Source organism: Choloepus didactylus, chromosome 6, assembly GCF_015220235.1.
Source record: "Choloepus didactylus isolate mChoDid1 chromosome 6, mChoDid1.pri, whole genome shotgun sequence".
NCBI classification, from domain to species: Eukaryota; Metazoa; Chordata; class Mammalia; order Pilosa; family Megalonychidae; genus Choloepus; species Choloepus didactylus.
In genome coordinates, this window is record NC_051312.1 from 88,443,244 (window position 1) to 88,467,216 (window position 23,973).

Below are 23,973 nucleotides of genomic sequence, written 5' to 3' on the forward strand. Positions count from 1 at the left end.
GTGAAACTCTGGGCTTTTGTTCCAGGCAGGAACTTTAGCTAGTATTGCTGCTACTAAAGGTGTAGGTTCAATACATAGCCAGTTGATCTCTGCTGTCTCTGGAAACATTTTTTTTATAGGAAACTCTTTCTTTGGAACTAGTTTCTGATTGGATGACAGGTCCAGGCATTGTGCCAGCATTTTACCTGCCAGACATCAACATTCCTGGTGTGTCTAAAATGGATCCAGAGAGCCTCCAGGAGGGGCTTGCTGACACGATGTTGCCTCACCCTCCTAGGATGCTTTGCTCTCTTGCAGTCAAATTCTCCCTTTCTCCAGGTCTTTTCCTTTTTAGGCATCAAGCTGTGCTTCTCAGAATTGTAATCACCCACTGCTGCTTTGTGGAGATCCTCCATTCTCTTAGAAGTACTAAAAGTATAGTGCCCAGTATGGGACTTCCTGATCCTTCCAACACAAGGCTTTGAATTTACAGAGCCCCAAGAGCTGCTATGAGGGATATGGTTGCCACCTCTTCTGGCAAACACTAAGGAGCTTTCATCTTTCCCCATAGCTACTCATGGACAAAAAAAAAAAAAAAAAAAAAAAAAAATTTTTAAGGTACTGCTTGGAAAAGAGTAGCACCAGACAATGTTCTCTAGATAATGTGTTTCAACACCAGCAACTGGGGGAAGAGACTCATGACACAAATATATTTGTATTAGGTCAATCAACCACCAAAATAACAAAGACTGATACTTTTACCAACAACTCTGAGGCAACTGAAGTATGGAAGAAGCTTTAGAGCCAGTACCCTTTCCCTTCCTTCTGTTCTTCAAAGCCAGCCTGAGTCTTTGTAAGTGACCCATGCACACTTCTATTTAATATGGTATGGAAAGTTATCAGTGTGCTAATGTTCCATCATCTCAATTGAGAGCTCCCAGGAAGAGAAATGGCCGAAATAAATTAAAAACAAACAAACAAACAAAAAACCATTAAATAAATCAGTAGCAAGTTGGTTATGTTGCAGAATTCTATCTTCCTGTTCCATAATGTGTCAGAACTATATACCTTAGGGTTTTTTCATCTCCACTGCATAGAAGTCTGATCACTTCTGGCTAAAATTGACAATTTTCTGACATATTTCAGCCAGCTTCTTCAGCTATGTCTGTATACACAATTGTTTCTTCAGTGCCAGCTTTGACTAGGATCTTACTACAGGGGTTCACCATGGTGCTGTTTCCCCAGGCGACACAGGAGACTTGGTCAACCCAGGCAGGAGATGCTGTAGCCATAAATGTCTAATCATCAACAGCCCAGCGTCACTGAAGTAACTCCCAGTGGGTTGGTCCAGTGGTCGAATTAAAAGCTCCAGGATACACCAACAGGTGGCAGCCTCTCTGTACATATATGTGTATAAGCTCTGCAAAGTGGATGTTGTAGAAGATGCTATGAGGGATATGGTTGCCACCTCTTCCGGCAAACACCAAGGAGCTTTCATCTTTCTCCATAGCTACTCATGGACAAAAAAAAAATGTAATTTTTAAGGTTCTGGAGTAAAGAGTATCAAATGTGGAGAAACTTTCACCAGGACTCAATGTCTGAGATTCTTGACTTAATTTTCCCATGAATAGGAATGTCAAACAGATGGATCTTGCTGTACTTTACCAGTAAAGGTTCATCCGGCCCAAACACTGCACAGGTGTTACATAACTTTCCTGCATCCTCTTCAGGAATGGAACCTCCAACGAGATAAATGCTGCACTTCTCTGCTACCTCAGACAGCTTCTGTGCGGATTCACCAGGAATATTCTCGGCAGAGAAACTACTGTGGCTCCCTGCACTGCAGCCCCGTGGACAAGGCCTCAAGCTTGAATGAGGTCATCCGATTTGATGGAAGAAACTAGAAGCTGATGAGGGCCATGCGAAAAGTGGCCACGGCTGTCCCGGTAAACACCACCGGCAGCGCGCACTGAGCGGAAGTCTCCAGGCCGGCTACGGCGGCGCCGCAGGGGGCGGGGCTCAGACAGATTATATTTATAATGTACGAATGTGAGGCAAACAATACTTAATGTTTTTTTCATTTTCCCCTTGTAAACATTTGGAAATGTAATTTAATATTTTTTAACATTAAATACTTGAAAAATGTTTGAATTCTCAGCGATTTTATAAAGCAGAGTTAAAAAAGATAAATTTTAAACATAGATTCAGCTTTGTTTGAATTGCATTTTAGTACAATATCAACTGTTTTACATTAAGTCTTTCCTCATAATTATGTGAAAGTTCTTTGATATATATTTTGTACAAGTATGAATCTAATTTTACAGAAACCTCAAATAGAACTTCCTATCTCTGTAAAGTATGACACTGCTACTTAGAGCACATCTTAGGCTGTATTTGATGTTTTATTTTATTGTGGACTTGCATTTTGTTAAATAACCATAGCTTCAGAAAATCTTATAGTGTACTATTTAGGGAAAAGTTATTAGTATCCACATTTTCAAAAGCTACATATAAGAAATACAATACTTAAATTTTGATTCACTTGAATGTTATAAAGTATTGAAATAGATCTTAAGTGATTTTTTTTTTTAATGGGAGCTTTTAAACTTCTGGTGTTATCTTTATTTAACTGAGAAACAATTGTTTTTAACAAAACAGGAAATTCAGACAAAGCCCTAGAATTCTTCAAATACGCCATGGTTACCTTCAGGAAAGGAAAAGAATGGGATCAGGGAAGAGGACATGGGAATTTCTTTAAAAAGGAGATATGATTCAAATTTAACAAAAGGTTATGAGTTAACCAAATGGGAGCTGTTTATCATTATTTGTCTTTTTAAAGAGAAGGGAGAATTCAATTTGCTAATAAGTCTTATCTTATTGCTTCTTCCCTAATTTTCTTAAAAGGAACTTCATAAGCATCCTAATATTTTTATCCATATTTCTGCAAAAGCCTCCAGGCTACCTTCCACAACTCCAATTCATCCCATCCTAATTACATACTGCAGCCAGATTAATCAGCCAAGAACCAACAATACAATTCCGGTTACATCAAATGTAAAGGTTAGGAAAGGTAAGATCAGAACCAGAAGGGTAAAGGAGTTCAAAGCTTTTTGATTTAAAATATTCTCTCTACTTTCTGAACCCAAGTTTGTGTATAGATTAAAAGATGGGTATAATTACGTCAAACAATTCTTGAAAGGAATACAAGAGGTGATGTACATGAAAGCATCTAATACCAGGTCTGCCATAGAATCACTCAATAAACAATAGTTTTCCTTGTCTTCTTAACCTCTACACTAGTCCAACACATGCTATACTTGAGTTAAGAAAGTCTATTCATTTTTCCTGCATACTCCCTGAAAATTTTCCATTTTATTATTCTATTCCCCCCTCTTTAAATTTCTTCCCCCATATCTGCATATATTCCTATCCTACTTATTCTTCAAGGCCCAGCTCAAATTCTATTTCTTATATAAAGTCTTCCTGATAAAGCTACTCACCTTTTCTTTTTTGAAACCTATTGCCCTTAAAAACCAGTGACACATCCCAAAGTAATTTGGGCAGAGAATAAAAAATATATTTACAGCCTCCCTCCCCCCACCCGTGCCACCTCAAGGAGCTGCAGGAAGGTGCAGAAGTGTTGGACTTCCTTACCTGGACTGGTGTTGATGTCACAAACATTGGGACTGGCAGTTTGATGTGCTGAGCCCTCAGTCTTGGGACTTGCCCTTATGAAGCTTGTTACTGCAAAGGAGAGGCTAAACTTGCATATAATTGTGCCTAAGAGTCTCCCCTTGAGTACCTCTTTGTTGCTCAGATGTGGCCCTCTCTCTCTAACTGAGCCACCTGGGCAGGTGAACCCTGCCCTCCCCACTACGTGGGACCTGACTCCCAGGGGTGTAAATCTCCCTGGCAACGCAGGATATGACTCCCGGGGATGAATGTGGACCTGGCATCATGGGATTGAGAATATCTTCTTAACCAAAAAGGGGAAGCAAAATGAGACAAAATAGTTTCAGTGGCTGAGGGATTTCAAATGGAGTCGAGAGGGCACTCTGGTGGACATTATTATGCACTATATAGATAACAACTCTTAGGTTTTAATGTATTGGAATAGCTAGAAGTAAATACCTGAAACTACCAAATTCCAACCCAGTAGTCTGGACTCCTGAAGACGATTATATAATAATGTAGATTATAAGGGGTGACAGTGTGATTGTGAAAACCTTGTAGATCATACTCCCTTTATCTAGTGTATGGATGGATGAGTAGAAAAATGGGGATAAAAACTAAATGACAAATAGGGTGGGATGGGGGGATGGTTTGGGTGTTCTTTTTTTACTTTTATTTTTTTTTACTCTTATTCTGATTCCTTCTGATGTAAGGAAAATGTTCAGAAATAGATTGTGGTGATGAATGTATAACTATATGATCGTACTGTGAACAGCTGATTGTATACCATGGATGATTGTATAGTATGTGAATATATTTCAATAAAACAGTGACAGTTGACCATTTAATTGTTCTTTGTTTATATTTTAAATTTTACTTTTAATTATTAAATATGAAATACATTAATATATTTCCATTGTTTTTAAAAAATACTAATAATATAAAGTTATAGATACCTTTGAACTAGTATCCTCATTCCCTACCTCTTCTTGTGGGAGCCACTTACTGCTTGTGATATATCCTTCTAGACCTTTTCCTACACATCTACATGCTTACAGCAATGTAGTTTTCTTTAGCTCTTATATATATATATATACATATATCATCATCATCAAACTGTATGCAATGTTCCATAACTTACTAACATATCTTTGAGATCCTTTCAGTACTTCTGGGTCTATCTATGTTATTCTTTTCAACTGTTGTAGTGTTCCAGTTTATTTAACCAGTCCCCTTTTGATGAGCATTTAGGTTTTTTCTAAGCTTTCCTTGCATAAATATTGCAATATTTCAGAGGGAAAGTAACATGAGAAAATTCTGAAGCAGAAACTATGAAATAAAGCCACTACTCATGTTAAAGAATAATTCACTGAAAGCTAAAATACCTTTGTATCTGAGAGCTATAGTATTTTTTACCTACTTTATAATTTTCATACTCTGGGAAATTAAATATGGTCATTTTCATAGTTTTGTTTTGTAAGATACAGTGCTCATTAAATTACTTGGTATAAAAAGATCCTATGCAGGACTGGATACACTATCCTGCTTAATGCACTCTGTCTTTGTGTCCACCGGCAGTAATTGTTTTCTCCATTACCTAACTCCGAACGCCAGAGGGCAGCAGCCTCAGTACTAACTAGCAGCAATGGCAGAGAGCAGTTAACTAATGAAAAATACTCCTTAAACAAAATCTGCACTAAATTACTAATCAACCTTTTGTTGGGGAAGGGGGGATATTTCTAAAAAACTGGACATATGAAATAGGTAAAAACAAATAAACAGGCAAATTTTGCTGTCTCTCTACAAGGATATTTATGTTATTTTGCTAATTCAATCTATCTCATAAGTAAAATCTAGATGAATCAAATGATAAATCCCTATGCATTTGATTCCCCATGACTGATTGATTGATTGCTTTTCTTTCTTTTCTTTCTTTCTTTCCTTCTTTCTTTTTTTAACAAAAGAGGAGAAGACATAGGGCAAATTATTCTAGACCAAACACAGGCTTTCTAATGACCTTGTAGAAAACCTGAAGGGAACTAACAAAAATCCTTTATGAAAGAAAAAATAAGGCAAAGAAGGCCCCCAAATAACAAGCATTCATAGCCAGTCTATCTATTTTGAAAACTGTCAGGTAGGAGAGAAGGAAGGACTTTCAAATGTGAGTCTTTTCACTTTCAAAAATGGAAGAAAAGAAAGTTTTCATTCAAGGTGAAAGACAAACACTTACTTGTTTTCCTTTCCTCCTGAGAACTCACTACAATGGCAGTAAGGGAATTAAAAAAAGAAGTTGGGGAAGAAATCAGCAGGTACGCAGGAATGGATGAGAGATTTCAAAAAATTTCTGAAGGACAAAGAAGGTTAAAACAAAGCAGAATAAGCCAAAAACCAAAATATGTTTATAACAAAATATGTTGATAAACATTTTGTTCTATAACTAAAATTAAATCTTGTATTTTGTCTTCAGGTTGATCCTCAAAGTTGAAAACCACATAAACACTAGGTTATGAGCATCTAAATAGTGTTCTCTGTAGACCCCAGTAGTGGGCTCAGATTAAATTTCCTTCCTTTCAGGTCCACTCTCATGAACTTTGTGCTACTTGAAGGTGTTGAATCAATTAGATTTTTTTCCATAAGCTCCATAAATTAATTATTCACATGCCCCATTTTAGTTTGCTTCATTTTGGACCATAACTTGCTTACTAGGGTTTCTCTCTCTCTCTCTCTTTCTTCCCAAAGTAGATAGCTGTTCTGTTTTTGATGTTGATGCCAGAAGTAACATGTCATCTTTACCATATCACTACTATCTTCCAGCTTTTTACTACATATGACACAGAAACTGCACTCTTTTTCAAGACACATTTCTTGAAGCCCAGTGTGGAACTACTGCACTACTGTAACTCGGGATTTCTTTTTACTGTACTCCTGGGTTAGTTCCTCAATGTCTCAACTTCCTTCATATTTCCTACTTCTTTTTGCTAAATGTTCCCTCAATTTTAACTTTTATACTTGCTATGCATTTGGGTAGAGGGAGGAGAATCATTTTTTTTTCTCTTAATTTCCAAGGGCTCATTCTTCTTTATCCTTTTTCAATAGCATCCTTTTCTTATTTGATGGAATAATTATCTTTTTAAATTTAATTTAAAACTTTCAAGTTCTTATGTTCCCTGATTTATCTCAGTTTTTTCTGGGTTCATAGCTTTGTTTATCTTGGGCTTTCCTGTCCATGCCTCTTGTTTTCTTCATGTAGTTTGATCCTTGGTTAGTCCTTGATATTAACAGGTTTTCCTAGGAAGCTGGTATGGTTTTTTTTCTGTTTTTGTGTATGTTTTCTGTCTCCCCTTGAGTAGAATGGCCAATTAGGAGTTCTCTGTGTTTGGCTTACCATCTCACAGGCTTTGCTAGCACTAGTTAAATTATATACATTTTCAAAAGAATAACTAAAATTAATAGTAGAACTATCAAACTTTAGGAAGGGGTAGAGAATAGAGAAACTGAGCTAACCTCCCATTTTTCATAGCAAGTATTTGATAGCTAATATCTAAAATTTTAAAATAAATTAAAAAAAATTGTGGTATTAGCATATTATATAGTTTTTTGGTGGTAACTACCAGAATAACTAAACATAAACAAGTAAAAATTGTGTATAAGGAGCAAATCAATAATGAAAAGAAGCATTTAGGAACACTGCCTTTTATTATACTCCTTTCTGTTTTATTATTTTTATCATGACCATGTTTGTCTTTAAAATAAATTTTAAAAATAAATAAATAGAAATTGAAAGTAAAAACAATGGAAATGGTGGGGTGGAAAATACAAGAAACATAGAAATAAAAAGAACAATGAATTTATTTCTGAAAAAGGAAAATAAATTTGAACTCTCATTTTATCTGTACTACATTTCTTGGCAGAGGGAGAAATCGTTGCCAAGGAGACCAAAGCAACTGTTGAGCTGCAAATTCAGCTCTTTTAAAAACAATTACATGACAATTTATTCTGCAGAATATTACATCCTACTCCAGCTTTTACAAAAGCCAGTAAGATGGCTTTAATGAGGTCCTTGAAACTTGATTTATGACTTCACTAACATTTACTAAATATCCAATTTATAGAATCTATTACAGTGATAAGAAGACTAGAGTAGGAGTCAGACAACCTCAGGTACAGTCCCAACCCTATTACTTAAAAGCCATATGTTCTTCAGCAAGTCATTTTCCTTTTCTGAGTCTAAATTTCTTTACCTGAAAGATGTGGCCATCTACTGTCTAGCCTGCCTACCACCCATTGCTGCAAATATCAAATGAGAATTAAAGCATTTTACAAAGTTTGAAACACAAATAAATTCAACAAATTGGTATTAACATTTTCCGAAATTAATAAAGCCATATATACTCTTTATCCTTCACTGGTTAAATGCCAAACCAAGTAAACTACTAGAAAAGTATGAACAAAAAGATTTAATACATACTAGTAAAGTAAAAATAAGATTGAACTCTATGGCAGATCCAAGCTCTAGCCCAAGCTCTAGTCCAGACTCTACCACATGTGATTTCGAATTTCCACAACTTCTTTGGGTCTTTTATACAAAGGAAGTGGACTAGGCCACCTCTGCAGAGGTGCTTTGTAGGTGTATTTTCCACCACACAATTATTATTCAAAAAGAATCTGTTCACCACTTTTTTTTTATATGTACTACATTTTGGTTTAAAAAAAATCCACTGTTAGATGTTTGAAAACTATTCTCTTTTCATAACCCTAAGCTTTCCTAACTTTAAGTTTACACTCTACTCTTTCTCTACGTGGACCTACATTCTGAGACCAGAGTGCTCTACTCACTATTATTCAAAATGCCATGGCCAATTCCTGTCTCCACACTGTTGTCAAGATATAGAAGTTCAACACTTTTGCTATTGCTACTGCAGCTGGCTGACCAGCTCTGCACCGTACTCCAATCCCACCCTCCACTCTGCCCACCGATCCCAAACGTAGTTAGTGCTTAATGTCTTAGACATAAGAATGTTTTCAGAAGTTAAAATGTACTATGAAACCAGACACTGGAAATACCTGTCATGTTAAATAGAACCTGGCTTCTAGGCCAGCAAGAATAATTTGACAGAATGTAGAAAGTTTTGAAAGAAGGTTCTAGGAAGAGGGTGAAAACCTTAGCCCTAGAGCACAGACAAAAGAAGAGAACACTGGTGGTCATCTGTGTACTGGCTGAGGGAGGAGTACCTTGATTCATGGATTTGTTGGGTCCCAGTGGTAGGATAGTGCCATCATGAGATGGAAACATCTACTTAACTTACAAGTGATGCTGTTAAGTATTTATGTCATGTAGCTAACTCCCTGTGATCTGAGTTTGTGTTCACCAAAAACTTCTAATTCTTTCACTTTCCTTACACTTCATCTATGAAGATGCCCTAATTGGAGACAAATCCAATCAGCTGTTACATTTGTATCATAAATTAATACCAAAAATAGAATTCTGAATTCAGACATCAGTTTCTGTCCATCCTGAGACTAGGTACACTAACAAATTAGCCTAAAGGCACAGGAACTGGGGCAGGGGTACTGGTGGGAAGGAAGAGGGGTCAGATCCTGGACTATGGTAAATTTACCAACAGAATGCCTTGGAAACTACAGACAGCCTGCCAGACTGCACCAATAAATACCCTGTCTTGTTGCACTATTTCCTTTTTAACACATATAAATTGTTATTTATCTCAGAATACTAAAGAAATATTAAAGACCTTTATGACCCGGCCTCTACAAGTTTTTCCAGAAATTTTTATCCACATACCCTAAGCTCCAGCAGAAACAAGTGTTCTAAATAAATACATTAGAGTTTATATCTCTCTGCTGAGAATAGCCCCCTCTCAATGTTACAGGCCTGGTCTTAGAATTACAGTTCTTTGTTGAGAAGGAATAGAACATCAAGGTAGAGATAGGTTAGGTTACAGTTACAAAAAGGCTGGGAATAGAAATAAAGACTAATCTAAGCCAGTAGTGGGTCTAAATTTTAATTAATTTCTAAAGTTCAGCACAAATACTACCTTTTTCATGAAGACTTTTCAAAGTATACCACCCCACCAAGGCTTAAACTAGCAATTTTAGTGACCTAGGCAAGTAGCAAATTGACCTCATATCAATGTATAATTTATGATGTGTCTCCCCAAGGGAGTTACTAAGAATTAGGGGCATTTGGAAGGTACCCTTTTTAACTAAATAAGTATTTAACCAGGTGTTAAACTCAGTTTCTATATTCTGAAAGACTGCATATGTTGTCAACATGTCATGTAATTAATGGTATATGTCTGATCTATTTAAATCATTATTTCACATTTTTGTACACCAAATTCAATGCCCTGGGACATAGCCTAGCTTACCTACTGTATTAAAAGCATTCACTCCCATTCACAGGGGGAACAATTAAGTAATTATTTAATATTTTTAGTCAATAATTATTAAAATTAAAATTTAAATCATTAATTTATTTATATTTAAATAATAATCTATTCCTCTGTTAATAGCACTTATTACTTGTTCCCTGTCTTATAACTGTGAACCATTGTCATATCTCCCCTCTATTTTCTTTGAAAGTATGATCATATGTATTTCGCCTTTGTATCTACCACAGGTTCTCAGCCAGTGCCTTGTATGTATATGTGTGTGTATAAATCTGTATATATATATAAAATTATAAATATAAATTAAGAATTTCTCTTCCACTTTCAAGGAAAGTTCTCCTCATTCATTTTATGTGACCCATCTTCTTATGAACTTTTCTTTGACCATCCCCACCACAGGTCAATTCTACTTCTGAACTCCTATAAGAACTGAATGCCTATAAACCACTCAATTGCCACTGATATTACCTGTGGTGATTTGAAACTGTATGTACACCAGAAACACATGTTCTTAAATCTAATCCATTCCTGTGAGTGTAAACCCACTGTAAGTAGTGTATTCTGATGAGGCTACTTCAGTTGGGGTATGACCCACCTGAATCAGAATGAGTCTTAATCCTCTTACTGGAGTCCTTTATAAAAGAATGAAATTCAGACAGAGAGAGAAGAAAGCCATGGGAGCAAGGAGCTATATCAGTGGAACCTGGAAGGGAAGGGAGAGACCAGCAGACGCTGCCATGTGCCTTGCCATGTGGCAGAGGAGCCAAGGATTGCCAGCACCTAGTCTTTGGGAAGAAAGCCCACCTTGATGATGCCTTGATTTGGACATTTTCCTGGACTCGAATGGTAAGCGAATAAATTCCCACTGCTTAAGCGAACCATTTCATAGCATTGCTTTGAGCAGCCTAGGAAACTAAAACATTACCCTAGCATTATCTTTTTATGTCTACATGCATTTTATCATCCTTTTATATTTCAGTTTATCCTAACATTATCTAGGCCAAACACAGATGATTAATAAATATTTATTGAAATTCATTTCAACCAACCTTTGAAAATCAAACAAGAGACCATTAGGAAAAACGTAGTTAAACTGGCACCTAAAGGAACAAAAGACCTCATCTATGGCAGCGAAAACCAAATTCCTATTGTGAAAAGCCCAAAGGCTTTGACATCTGTGATAGTTACTAGTAAACTAAATTGTGTTGGATTACTACAAGCAGCTTTGACTTTTATGTTTTCCTTTTCACTTTAGGGAAACATATGTGTAATCACAATCATTTACTGACAAATACTAGTGAAAGCAGATGGCTTTTTAAACAAAAACAATTAATCATATTAAAACATATAAAGGCAAAATTCATTTGTAATTTAGTTTTCCCTGCTGCAGACATTTATATATATATATTCAGTTTGTCGTTTATGACATTTTACCCTATGCAAGACTTAGCTCCTTTATGTCTGTTAGGTTTCCTCCTCCACAATAGACTAGAAGCAGAAAAGCAATCTTTGAATCTTCACTTCTTTTGTATCCTTCCACAACAAGATATTCTATATTCACAGCAGGCATTTAATAAATACTGGCAGAATGGCATTAAAGTTACTTGCATTTTTGAACATCTTAATGATAAACAGGATACCACAGATATGCACACTTGAATTTTGAGAAATTATATAAATGGTCAAATCCTACAATAAGAAAAGGGGTTAGATCTCCAGTTCAGTATCTCATTTGGAACGATCTATAAATTGTAATTGCTTATCTGTTGGTCTTCCTAACTGCTAAGGGAAGGCTGTTGAGGGCAGGAACTCTTTCCATTTTGCTCACCACTGGTATCCCCTGAGCCTAACAGGGACTGGAATATTACCTGATGTTCAATAAGTGTTTTTTGTTGAATGAGTGAATGAATTAATAAAGTGAAAATAAAACCTGTTCAGAAAACTAATCCTTTAGGAAATTTTTTTGTACAACACGATTTCACATACTACCATACTAATTCTTTGATTCAGTATTATTAATTCCATTTTAAATGTATTGCCTTCTCTTCTTCAACAAGTGCATTTTATGCACTTGCCCAAGCAAAAGCTTGGATCATCTTCCTCTGTCGCAGCCACTAGGGGCTTCTTTTACAAGTGAGATAGCTGTATTTTAATTTTGGCTCACAAATCCACACCATATGCCTGTACAAGATGTAATCTCTGCAACAACTTGGGGAGGGGAATCAGGAACATCAAATGAAAACTGGAAAACGTGATTCTTTGAACAGAACATTTCCGGAAAATAACTCTCGGGAAAAGAAAGAAATAAGAGGTAAGAGAACCCTTACCTTTCTCAAGAGCAAAAGGTGATACTACACAATACCAGGGAGTGAAAAAAGACCAGAGACTACCTAGCCACAGAAGGTGGAAACACACCAGATTAGAAATAAAGCAGATAGCGGTTAGAACGACCAAGAAGGGTGCCAAAAACCACTTTCAGGTTTACAGAGAAGGAAGTCAAGGGAGAATAAAGGGGAAAGGAAATAGCTGAGTGAAGGGTATAACTTACTAGAATGATTAAATTTTTTTTTTTTTTTTGAGAAAGCGAGATGACACGCACTTCATGGGGGGGGGGGTGGTGAGGGTGGGGGGGTTGCAATTGAGCGCGCTGCAAAAGGAAGTGACTGCAAATGTCCCTGCCCAGCTCAGACGGTCCGTGGGAGGCAGCCCAGGCAAAGGTGGGTGGCAACGCCCGTTCTGCACGCCCCCGCCCGGTGGCCCCAGTCATCTCCTCTGAAGCCTGTGGAACACTGGGTGGGGACGGGAAAGGGCGGGTCGGAGGAGGTAGCGGATGCCGCGCCGAGCAGGTACCTACCTTATCCCAGCGGAGCCACTGTCCGATAGCTTTGTCTAGCTGAGGGTCCCCAGTGTGATAGGGGGCGTGAAGCAGGTTGGAATTCAGGTCCCCCTCTGCGTTTTCAGCCATGGCAGCCAAATTGGGGTGCGCAGGCCTGGGAGGCTGGCGAAGACACCGAGTTGGGGGTACCTGAGGTGCGCTCACCAGGATCCAGACACCCCCTCTTCACTGAAGGGCATCGGAGACCAACCGCCGGGTATTTGCTCCAGCTCTGGCCGCAGCTTCGGGGAAGCGCCAGACTAGGGAATACCGCCGTCCGCTACCGACCAGACCAGCTCCCGGTTTCTGGGGGAACTGACTGAGGCAGTCCCGCCGCGAAAACAACAACAGTCCCAGATGTCTGGGTCGCGGCCCGCGCCACTGCCGCGGCTTCAGCCGCTGTAGGCTCCGCCCCCACACCGTAGACCCCGCCCCTGCTAATTTAAGCCCTCAGGACCTAACGCTCGAGCCCGGGAGCGCGCTCCCGATACCTCCGCAGTAGCGCGAGTTTAAGCTTGGGAGGAGGGAGTAGGAGCACGTCTCTTTCTATTTTTTAACATGCCTTTCGCCAGGCGTCTTATTCTTGTTACCCTCCGCACACATGCCCACGCGTTTCCTTTCCTCAGGCTCCCGGAAGGGCCAGCACTAACGCCCCACCTCAGCCCTGTCTCTGCTGGTCGCCGACGCGCGCTCAGGCACCGGCTTCGCCTTGGGGCACGCGCCTGGAGGGGAGGGTGCGCTTCGACTCCCGCGCAGCCTGACGGGAGTCGTAGTTCTTTCCTTTCGCTGAAGCCTGCGGAGACCACTGCAAAGACTACGATACCCGGCACTCTCACGCACTCCTTTTCCTCAAAGGAAAAAATATCTACCTAAAAGCTCTTCCCCGCGGACACGCCCTGTCCTTGTTAGTGATGCTGCGCAATGTGTCGCTAGGATTAAATTATATTAAACCAGGAATGAAACAGTAAGGGAACAACTGGTATCCATTTAATGCTTTATGTTTTACGAATCGAATTCTATCGCTTCAGGGATCCTGTGAGGTAAGTGGGCATGATGCGTCTTCTCATTACTCACACAGAAGAAACTGACTCTGAGGTGAACCGCCTTTTTCAAAGAAGCTGAGTTCGTAAATCATGGAACTAGATTTCAAGCCAACCTCGTTTCAGATCTTCTCAGACGGCAGTTCTTTTTATACTGTTGCTACCGTGGACTAGGTGGTAGGGAGAACAAGATGATTGGAAAATAGACAAGGAAGCTGTTAAGGAGGGAAGACGGGTCTGGATTTAACTATAACATAACTAAGAATATATAGACACCATAAGAGAGAGGCAAAGGGTAATGGTAATACATAAGAAGAAGAAATTGGTTGTTCCAAGCTGAAATCATCTTCAATTTCTCATCTTTGCCTCCTCTCTTCTATGAAATGCCCCGCCTTTTGAATCACACAACTTGTAGTCCAGGAAAAGCAAGTGTTTATCTGTCAGACACCCTGCTGCTCCTGGGTTTCTTGTCTTGGCCTTCTACAGTGGTTCTATGAATTTGACCAGGTGTCTTACAACTCTTTCCCTAGTCAGCTTTTTTTGTAAGGAGAGTGTAGAATATTTACAGCATGGCTGCACAGTAACTTAATAAATGGCTTTAGAGTCCTTTAGCTTTTGTTTGTACTTGAAGTTCACAGATAAAAGACATAATTGCAAAGCATTACTTTCTTTCCTTTAAAGTGCCATTTACCATAATAAAACCCAAAATACCAAGATACCAAAGGATTGCAGTACTTATCAACTCCTGAAAAATAATGTGCCTTAGTTGGGCGTTAGAATTTTGCTAAGCAGTCATGTGGTTTTTTTATGGAATCAGCAGGTTCTTTTAATCACACAAAGTCTGGGAAACAACCATGTGTCCTGGAGAAAAATTCATCCTCCATTATCATCACCAGTATTGTCCATCACAAATATTAATTTAACATTTACTATTTGCAATGCGTTTTGCTAGGAGCCAAGGCTACAAGAATTATATAACCTAATTGTTCTTGTCAAGAAATAAAATCTGACTGGGATACAGGATATTTTCAAGAAGCAATAGCCCATCATAAATAGCAAATGCTTGCTGCAGAAAATTGTTAAAAACTCAGTTCTGGAGTGGCCAATAAAAGCATCACAAAGAAGGAGGGAACTGCACTGAACTTTGAGAGACAGACTATAAATAAGTAGAAACAAAGGTAGAGGGTTTTTTAGACCCACTGACCAGTGGTTCTCAAATCTATCTCCCTAGGAATTTAAAATGTATACTCCTGGACACTGCACTCAGATATTCTGAATCAGTACTTTGGGATGGGTTCTAGGTACCTGCATTTTAAACAAAAATCTAGGTGATTGTGATATAGGTGGCCAAGGAAATAGGAGATCCAGGAGCATCAGCATCCTCTGGGAGCTTATTAAGAAATACAAAATTTCAGGCCCACCCCAGTTCTACTGAATCAGAATCTACATTTTAACAAGAGCCACAGATTATTTATATGCACATTCAAATTTGATAAACAGTGGTTTTAATAAGATAATTCTCTGAGCAACTTTCGAGAGATGGAATTATATAGGACAAGTGTAGAAGACAGGAAACCACAAGTTTTAAGTCAATACCAGAGTCAACCAGCCTTCACTTTTCTCAGCAAGGTCATGACTGACAAAAATTGGTTGCCAAAAACCTTACCCAGGAGTTTCAGTTTATTGTTTCAGTTTTGAAAGGTACCCAAGAAAACTCGGAATTCATCAAATTCTAGAGCAGTATCTAAGTGTGTCCAGAAGAGGGAGTATAGTAGTTTTCCTAGTCAGAGAAAACTCAGAAACTTTCTTATCTGTAGGAATTTGCAAAAAGATCTTTTCTTCATTTTTTCTTTTTTTTTCTTTTGTTACTTGAGGATTATTGATCACTGTAAAAAGATTAACAAAACTATTATAGAACTCTAAAATATTAGATTTGGAAAGTAAATTTATATTCATTCCTTCGTTTATTCAACAAAATTGATCGAATACCTACCATGAGCCAAGCACGGTTCTAATTGCTAAAGATAAATCAGTGAACAAAACAAAGACACTGCTCTCATGGGGATTTCATTCTAGTTGGGAGAGAAGACAATAAATAGACAAGTAAACATGTGATGATATATGCTATGGGAAAAAAAAATAAAGCAGAGTAAAGAGGACAGGGAATGTGGGGGCGAGAGTCTAAATAGGTAGGTGTTCAGAGAAGTTACCAATGATAAGGAGACACTTGAACAGAGGTCAGAGGACATGAGAAAATGGGCCATACGAATATTTGGAGGAAGGACATTCCACATGGAAGAAATAGCAAGTGACAAGGCCTTGGGGCAGGAGTATGCTTGCCATGTTCAAGCAACAGCAAGGAGGCTAGGAAGGTTGGAGAAGAGTGATTAGAGAGGATCTTATGGCCCATTGTAAGGATTTGGATTTCACTCTGAGATAGGAGGTATTAGAGCATTTCTGAACAGTGACATGATCTGATTAATGTTTAAAAGTATCACCTTGGCTGTATTGAGGATAGAATGTAGGGGGAAAAGGACAAAAACAGAATCTAGTAACAAGTTACTACAGTGATCCAGGTAGGGGATAATGGTGGCTTTGGCCAGGGAAATAATGAGGTCAGATTCTGGATATGTTTTGAAGATAAAACTGAGAGGATTTGCTGATGAATTGAAAGTGAGAGGCAAGAATGACTCTGGGATTTTTCCCTGAAGAATTAGAATTGCTACTTGTTGAGAGGTAAGGAATGAGACTGTAGGAGGAACAAGTTCAGTGAAGTGGGGTAGGGGAGAGATCAGGAGTTTGTTTTTGGACATGTTAAGTTTGAGATGACTGTTAGACATCAAAATGGAAATGTTGAAGAGGCGGTTAGATATTCAAGTCTAGAATTATGAGGGTAAGGGGCTGGAGATGTAAATTCTATAAATATATATTCAAAGCCATGAGACTGGAAGAAAACACCTAGGGAATGAAGGTAGATCGAGAAGAGGCTCAAGAACTGAGCCCTAGGGCACTCCAGGGAGATGAGGAGGAACCAGCAAATGAGACTGAGGAGGAAGGAAGTAGGTGATGATTTTTTATGTCATTGTAAATCATATTTTTTAAAAAAATCATATTCAATTGTTTGTTGTTAGTATATTGAATAACTAAAGTGTTTATACTGCCTTTGTATCCTGTGACCTTGCTAATTTCTTTAATTCTAGTGGTTTATTTGTGGATTCCTTAAGGTCTACTACACACAATCATATCTTCTGTGAATAATGGCAGTTTACTTCCTCCTTTCCAATCTTTATGCCTTTTATTTATTTTTCTTGCTTTATTTATGCATATATAATTTTTTAAATTAAATTCAGATTTATTCACATACCATACAATCATCCATTGTATACAATCAACTGTTCACAGTTACCACCTTACTACACCAGAAGGAATCAGAATAAGAATAAAAAATAAAAGTAAAAAAGAACACACAAATCATTTCCCCCACCCCACCCTATTTTTCATTTAGTTTTTGTCCCCATTTTTCTACTCATCCATCCATACACTGGATAAAGGGAGTGTGATCCAGAAGGCTTTCACAATCACACTATCACCCCTTATAAGCTACATTGTTACACAATTGTCTTCAAGAGTCAAGGCTACTGGGTTGGAGTTTGATAGTTTCAGGTATTTCCTTCTAGCTATTCCAATACATTAAAATCTTAAAAGGATTATTATCTATATAGTGTGTAAGAATGTCCACCAGAGTGACCTGTCGACTCCATTTGAAATCTCTCAGCCAGTGAAACTTCATTTCATTTCCTTTCGCATCCCCCTTTTGATCAAGAAGGTGTTCTCAATCCCATGATGCAGGGTCCAGATTCATCCTCGGGAGTCATATTCTGCATTGCCAGGGGGATTTACACCCCTGGGAGTCAGGTCCCATGTAGGCGGAAGGGCAATAAGTTCACCTGCCAAGGTGGCTTAGCTAGAGAGAGAGAGGGCCACATCTGAGCAACAAAGAGGCACTCAGGGGGAGACTCTTAGGCACAATTATAAGCAGGTTTAGCCTCTCCTTTGCAGTAATGAACTTCATAAGGGCAAATCCCGAGATAGAGGGCTCATATGCATATATAATTTTAATAAAATTGATATGAAAACATAAAAAGCAAAGTTTAGTTTGTATTTGTCACCCAAACTGTTGATCTATATCTTGTAACAAGTGTGCGAGTCTCATTTCAAAACTTCACATGAAAGCTATGCTTGGAGAAATGACTGATTCCAGGGCAGCAGCAGGATGGATACATGATGAGCATGGAATATCTTCTTATATCGGAGAGTAAGGAAGTGCTCCTCAAAATGAAGAGGGCATGTCACAACAACACAGAAGCCAGCTTGAAGGGACTCCTCACTGACTAAATCCGGGGCAATTTGAAGTCGAAATAATTAAGTACACTGATGAATTATAACCCATTGGAAAAATAGGAAATCATGAATCCATATCTAAATAAATAAGTAAATAAATAAATAAAAATGAGGAAGAGAAGACTCTGCTTACAGTAGAATGCCAAAGGCCACTAAAAATAGAAAATGATGGAGTTGGAAAATTATCTTTTTGCAACCATCAAATAAAGATTATGTGAGGCAAGAATCATAAATGGATGCTGAATCTAGAAAGAAATTTTGATAAGGAGCAGGATATTTGCTTGGTCATTAAGCATCTGTGAATGGATTGCTTATTAGTTGCAAGAAATTAAAAAAAAACAGAAATTTTACAATGGAGAAATTGGATTACATGTTGATTAAGTCCTAAAAATTAGCATAACCAGTGAGGAACATGGATATGATGTGCTTCCAGATGTGATAACCTGAGAAGGACTCACATTACCTATGTATCTGTTTGGGACTCAAACAGATAATATGCTGTATTCTGGCTGAGAATGTATTACCTGAATCTAATCTTGAGAAAGCATCAGAAAAATCCAAAATATTGAATGTTCTATTAAAAATTAAAAGGGCATGTACACAAAAAGCATGAGCAACAAAAGAAAAAATAGATAATTGGGACTTCATCAAAATTAAAAACTTTTGTACATCAGAGGATATTATCAAGAAAGTGAAAAGACAACCTACAAAATGAGAAAAAATATTTGCAAACCCTAAACACCTCTGATAAGGGCTTAATATACAGAATATGTAAAGAAATCCCACAACTCAACAACAAAAAGAGAAACAACCACATTTAAAAGTGGGCAAAGGACTTCAATAGACATTTCTCCAAAGAAGATATACAAATGGCCATTAAGCACATGAAAAGATGCTCACATCATTAACCATCAGGGAAATGTAAATCCAAACCATAACCAGATAACATTTCATACCCAGTACAATGGCTACTATTAAAAAAAAAGAAAATAATAAATGGTGCCAAAGATGTAGAGAAATAGGAACCCTTGTACATTTTTGGTGAGGATATAAAATGGTGCAGGTGATGGAAAGTTCCTCAGAAAGTTAAGTATAGATTTACTGTATGACCTGCTAATCCATTTCTAGGTATATACCCAAAAGAATTAAAAGCAGGGACTCAAACAGATAACTGTATACTGTTGTTCATAATGGCATTACTTACAATAACCAAAAGGTGGAAGCAACCCAAATGTCCATCAACAGAAGAATGACTAAAAAACATGTGGTATATACATACAATGAAATATTATTCAGCCATAAAAAGGAATGTAGTTCTGAACATGCAACATCATAGATGAACCTTGAAGACATCATGTTGAGTGAAATTAGCCAGACACAAGGGGACAAATATTGTATGATCTCACATATATGAAATATTAGGATATGCAAATTTATAGAGTCAAAATTTAGAATACATGTTACCAGGGACAGGGGTAGGGGTGGGGAATGGGAAGTTAATGCTCAGTTGGTACAGAGTTTCTCTGTGAGGTGATGGAAAAGTTTTGGTTATGCATGGTTATGATGGTAGCACAATATTGTGAATGTTTTCAACACTATTAAATTGTATGCTTGAAAGTTGCTAAAATTATTAATTTTAGGTTGTATATATGTTGCCAGAACAGAGCTTTACAACACAAAGTTGTGTACTATGGCTATAGTTCATAATGTAATTATAGTAATGTTTCATCAGTTGTACTAAATTACCACACTAATGCAAAATGTGAATAATAGGGAAAACTATGTATTTGGAGGGCAGAGTTATGGGAACCCTGTATGTTCTGAATGATTTTTCTGTAAACCTATAACTCCTCTAATAAACTTTTTTTAAAAGGGTGTGTGTGTATTCTTCAAAATGTCAGTATCATAAAGGCAAAAAAAAAAAAAAAATAAAAGGCTGTGGAAATGTCCTAAATTAAAGGAGGGAAAGAGATATAATGATATAATGATATAATGATTAAATGCAATATCTAATCCTAGATTGGATCACTTGTTGGAAGAGGAAAATGCCATGATATTTTTATAAATCTAATTACAATACTCGAAAGCACTCATTCTGTCAGAAATTAAATTTTGATCAATATCAGGGGCCCCTTTTCCCACTCGGGCTTTATGTGATGCTGGGGGAAACAAAAAGCCTGTATCTCTAGTTCATCAGGGTTTCTGCTAACTACTGCATTGTCCAGGACCATAGTGGTCTCTTGAAGTCTCCAGAATGACCTGCATGCCCTTCTTAGGCTATTACCAAGAGTTCTGGTTGAAGCTCCGAACCCCCAAACCTTTGTCTAGGTTACACAGCCATCTCCTTTAAAGTCTTGCCACTACCTTGAAGTGCTGCAGTCAAGCCGAGTTCAGGCCATCACTCTCTTTTTACTTTTTAAAAAATTATGTATTTATAAAAAGGTGGTTATCTTAGTGCAAGGGGAGAGGAATGCAGGACAAGGCAAGGACTAGGGTGAGGCAGGTCAGGAGCTTAGGATGTGAATGTAAGGAGACATTCACTCTTAAATTTGTGGAATTGCAAAGGAGGCACCTGAGTTTGAGTGTCTCCTTAGCTTTTGTACCCAAGACACCTCTCTCACCTTGGATATTCCCTTCCCAATGCAGACAAAGTGAAAAACAGCCATGCTGGTAAGCCAGACCATGATGTTCCGATTTGAACATAACTAAGTGAATATAAACGGTGCTCAGACAAGGCCACTCTGCAACAAGAAAATTGACTTAACATGAGTGACTGTTGCTACATTTCCAATAATAACTCTTGCTTACTTTAATTCTAGCAGCTTCTAGATAAAATTTATGTGGATACCCAATCACTGAATAGCCCTTATTTCTTGGAAGCATCCAATCCAGAACTCAGAACGTCCCCTGCTTCCTTATTCTATACTTCGAATCATCCCATACAAGCCCCTCCCCTCTCTTCTTTTCCAAAATGCCTTGCAGTTCTGTTGGGGTATGTCCTCCCTTGCTGCAGCAAGCTTAAAAAACTTAACTTAAAAACAAAATGAAACAACAACAACAAATAAATTGCAGGGGTACTCCTGGTGGTTATGAGCTTTAACACTACAAAAGAAATAAAACACAAGTCAATATATCAATAAATCATCCCACTGCATCAATTTTCTTCTGCCTGGAAAAGTATTCTTTTCTACTTTACCTAACTACTCCATTATTATTGGGCATCTGGGTCATATCGTACTTTATTTAACTATTTGGAGCATCCACATTATTCTTCTGCATACTTTTTTGCATATATTTATGGTTACTTCTTTGTTTTGGGTAAATTTTTGTAATTTGTACATTTCCCAGAAAATCATCCAGCTTACCTAGTTTTTCAAGTTTATCGGTATACAATTGTGCATAATATTTTATCATTAAAATGTATTCTATAACTATGATTGTTTCTTATTTTTTCCTTACAATGTTTGCATCTTCACTTTTTATTTCTTTATTAAATTTTATAAGGTTTCTTTTTATTGCTCTTTTTGAAGAAGTCACTTTTGCTTTTATTGATTAATTCTACTTTATTTTCTTCATTAATTTCCACTTTTATCTTATTCCTTTTCTTATATGCTGTGTGGATCTACTTTATTAATCATTTTCTATTTTTTGGTTGATTGCTGAGTTCATTTATCTTCTCTAAGGACTTTAAACATGCCATCCCACTGTCTTCTGTTTTCCATGGTTCCTGATGAGAAATATGCTTTTAATCTTATTTGGTACCCCTTGTATGTAACAAGTCTCTTCTCTCTTGCTGCTTTTAATATCCTCTCTTTGTCTTTGGATTTTGACAATTTCTCTATAAATGTGTCTTCTCTATAAATGTGTCTTGGTATAGATTATTATAGTCTATCCTGCTTGGAGTTTGTTATGCTCTCTGGTTGTGTACATTCATTTCTTTCATCAGATTTGGGAAGTTGGGGCCATTATTTCTTCAAAACTTATTCTGCCCCTTTCTCTCTCTCTTCCTTTTGGTATTCCAACGATGTGTATGTTGGTATGCTTGATGATGTCCTATAGGTCCCTCAGGCTCTATTCACTTTTCTTCATTATTTATTCTTTCTCCTCTTCATACTGGATAATTTTTTATCTTCAAATTTGCTGATCCTTTCTTCAATTTGTTCAAATCTGCTGTAGAATCTGTCTAATGAGTTTTTCATATCAATTACAGATACTTTTCAGCTTCATAATTTCTGTTTGATTCCTTTTATAATTTCTCTCTCTTATCTTGTTCAGGCAATTCTTTCCTAATTTCCTTTGCTTCTTTGTATATGGATGCCTTAAGCTCATTGAACATATTGAAGATGGTTGATTTAAAGTCTTTGACAAATAGTTCCAATGTATGAACTTTCTTAGGGATGATTTCTGACAAATTCTTTTTTCCTGTGAATGGGCCATAATTTCCTGTTTCTTTGTGTTCTGTAAATTTTTGTTGAGGACTGGACATTCCTAGATCACATCATAACTCTGGAAAGCTAATTGTCTCACTCCTGTGGGATTGCAAGGGTGGTGGTGGTGGTGTTCTTGAGGGCTAGAGCTGTCAATTTGTTACTTTTCCAAACTTTTGCTCCCAAACAGGGAACAGAAAGTGTCAAAAGAAGGGGGGGAAATAGGTACTGCCTCTTCAAGAATCCTCTGCTGCTTTTCCCTAAGGGGGACTGGAACAATGGTTGCCCTTGAACTGGCTCCCCAGGGATCTGAAGTAGCTAATCCAAAGCAGTGACAAGTGATCAGACAACATTCTCCTGGATTTTAGAGGACCAGGCCCTTATAGACCATTGTGGAACCAACAAGATGCACCAGAAGTCCAGGCTACAGTCCCCACTGCTGTCTGCCACATGGCTGAAGGATTGGGGGTAGTGGCCACAGCCTGGAGGGGTGAAATTCACTGATCTTTACTGCAGTTTATCTGTCCTTTCCTCCAGCTCTTCCCTGGATGCTGCATAGTGTTCCACTATACTCCAGAATTCCAGAATAGTTGATTCAGACAGTTACTCTCAGTTCAGTAGTTGTTTTGATGGAGGGACTGATTTCTGGAGCTCCCTACTCCACCATCTTCCCATCCTCTGCCCAATTTATTTATTTTCAATCTTCCCTACTTTCCAGTATGGCTAAGTATATTTAAGCCCTACATTTTTTTTTTTTAATCATCATTTTATTGAGATATATTCACATACCACACAGTCATACAAAACAAATTGTACTTTCGATTGTTTACAGTACCATTACATAGTTGTACATTTATCACCTAAATCAATCCCTGACACCTTCATTAGCACACACACAAAAATAACAAGAATAATAATTAAAGTGAAAAAGAGCAATTGAAGTAAAAAAGAACACGGGGTACCTTTGTCTGTTTGTTTGCTTCCCCTACTTTTCTACACATCCATCCATAAACTAGACAAAGTGGAGTTTGGTCCTTATGGCATTCCCAATCCCACTGTCACCCCTCATAAGCTACATTTTTATACAACTGTCTTCGAGATTCATGGGTTCTGGGTTGTAGTTTAATAGTTTCAGGTATCCACCACCAGCTACCCCAATTCTTTAGAACCTA

General features: G+C 37.7%; 1 protein-coding gene and 1 pseudogene across 1 annotated transcript in view; both read right to left on the reverse strand.

Moving 5' to 3' along the window:
- PGM2L1 (phosphoglucomutase 2 like 1) overlaps positions 1 to 13,347 on the reverse strand; it is an 83,480-nt gene extending 70,133 nt beyond the window's left edge. Inside the window, exon 1 of the mRNA XM_037840630.1 lies at positions 12,913 to 13,347. Coding sequence (XP_037696558.1) covers positions 12,913 to 13,023 — 111 coding nt within the window. The 5' untranslated portion in view covers positions 13,024 to 13,347. The remainder of the gene's footprint in view (positions 1 to 12,912) is intronic.
- LOC119535860 lies at positions 1,049 to 2,677 on the reverse strand (annotated as a pseudogene).
- Positions 13,348 to 23,973: the final 10,626 nt, after the last annotated feature.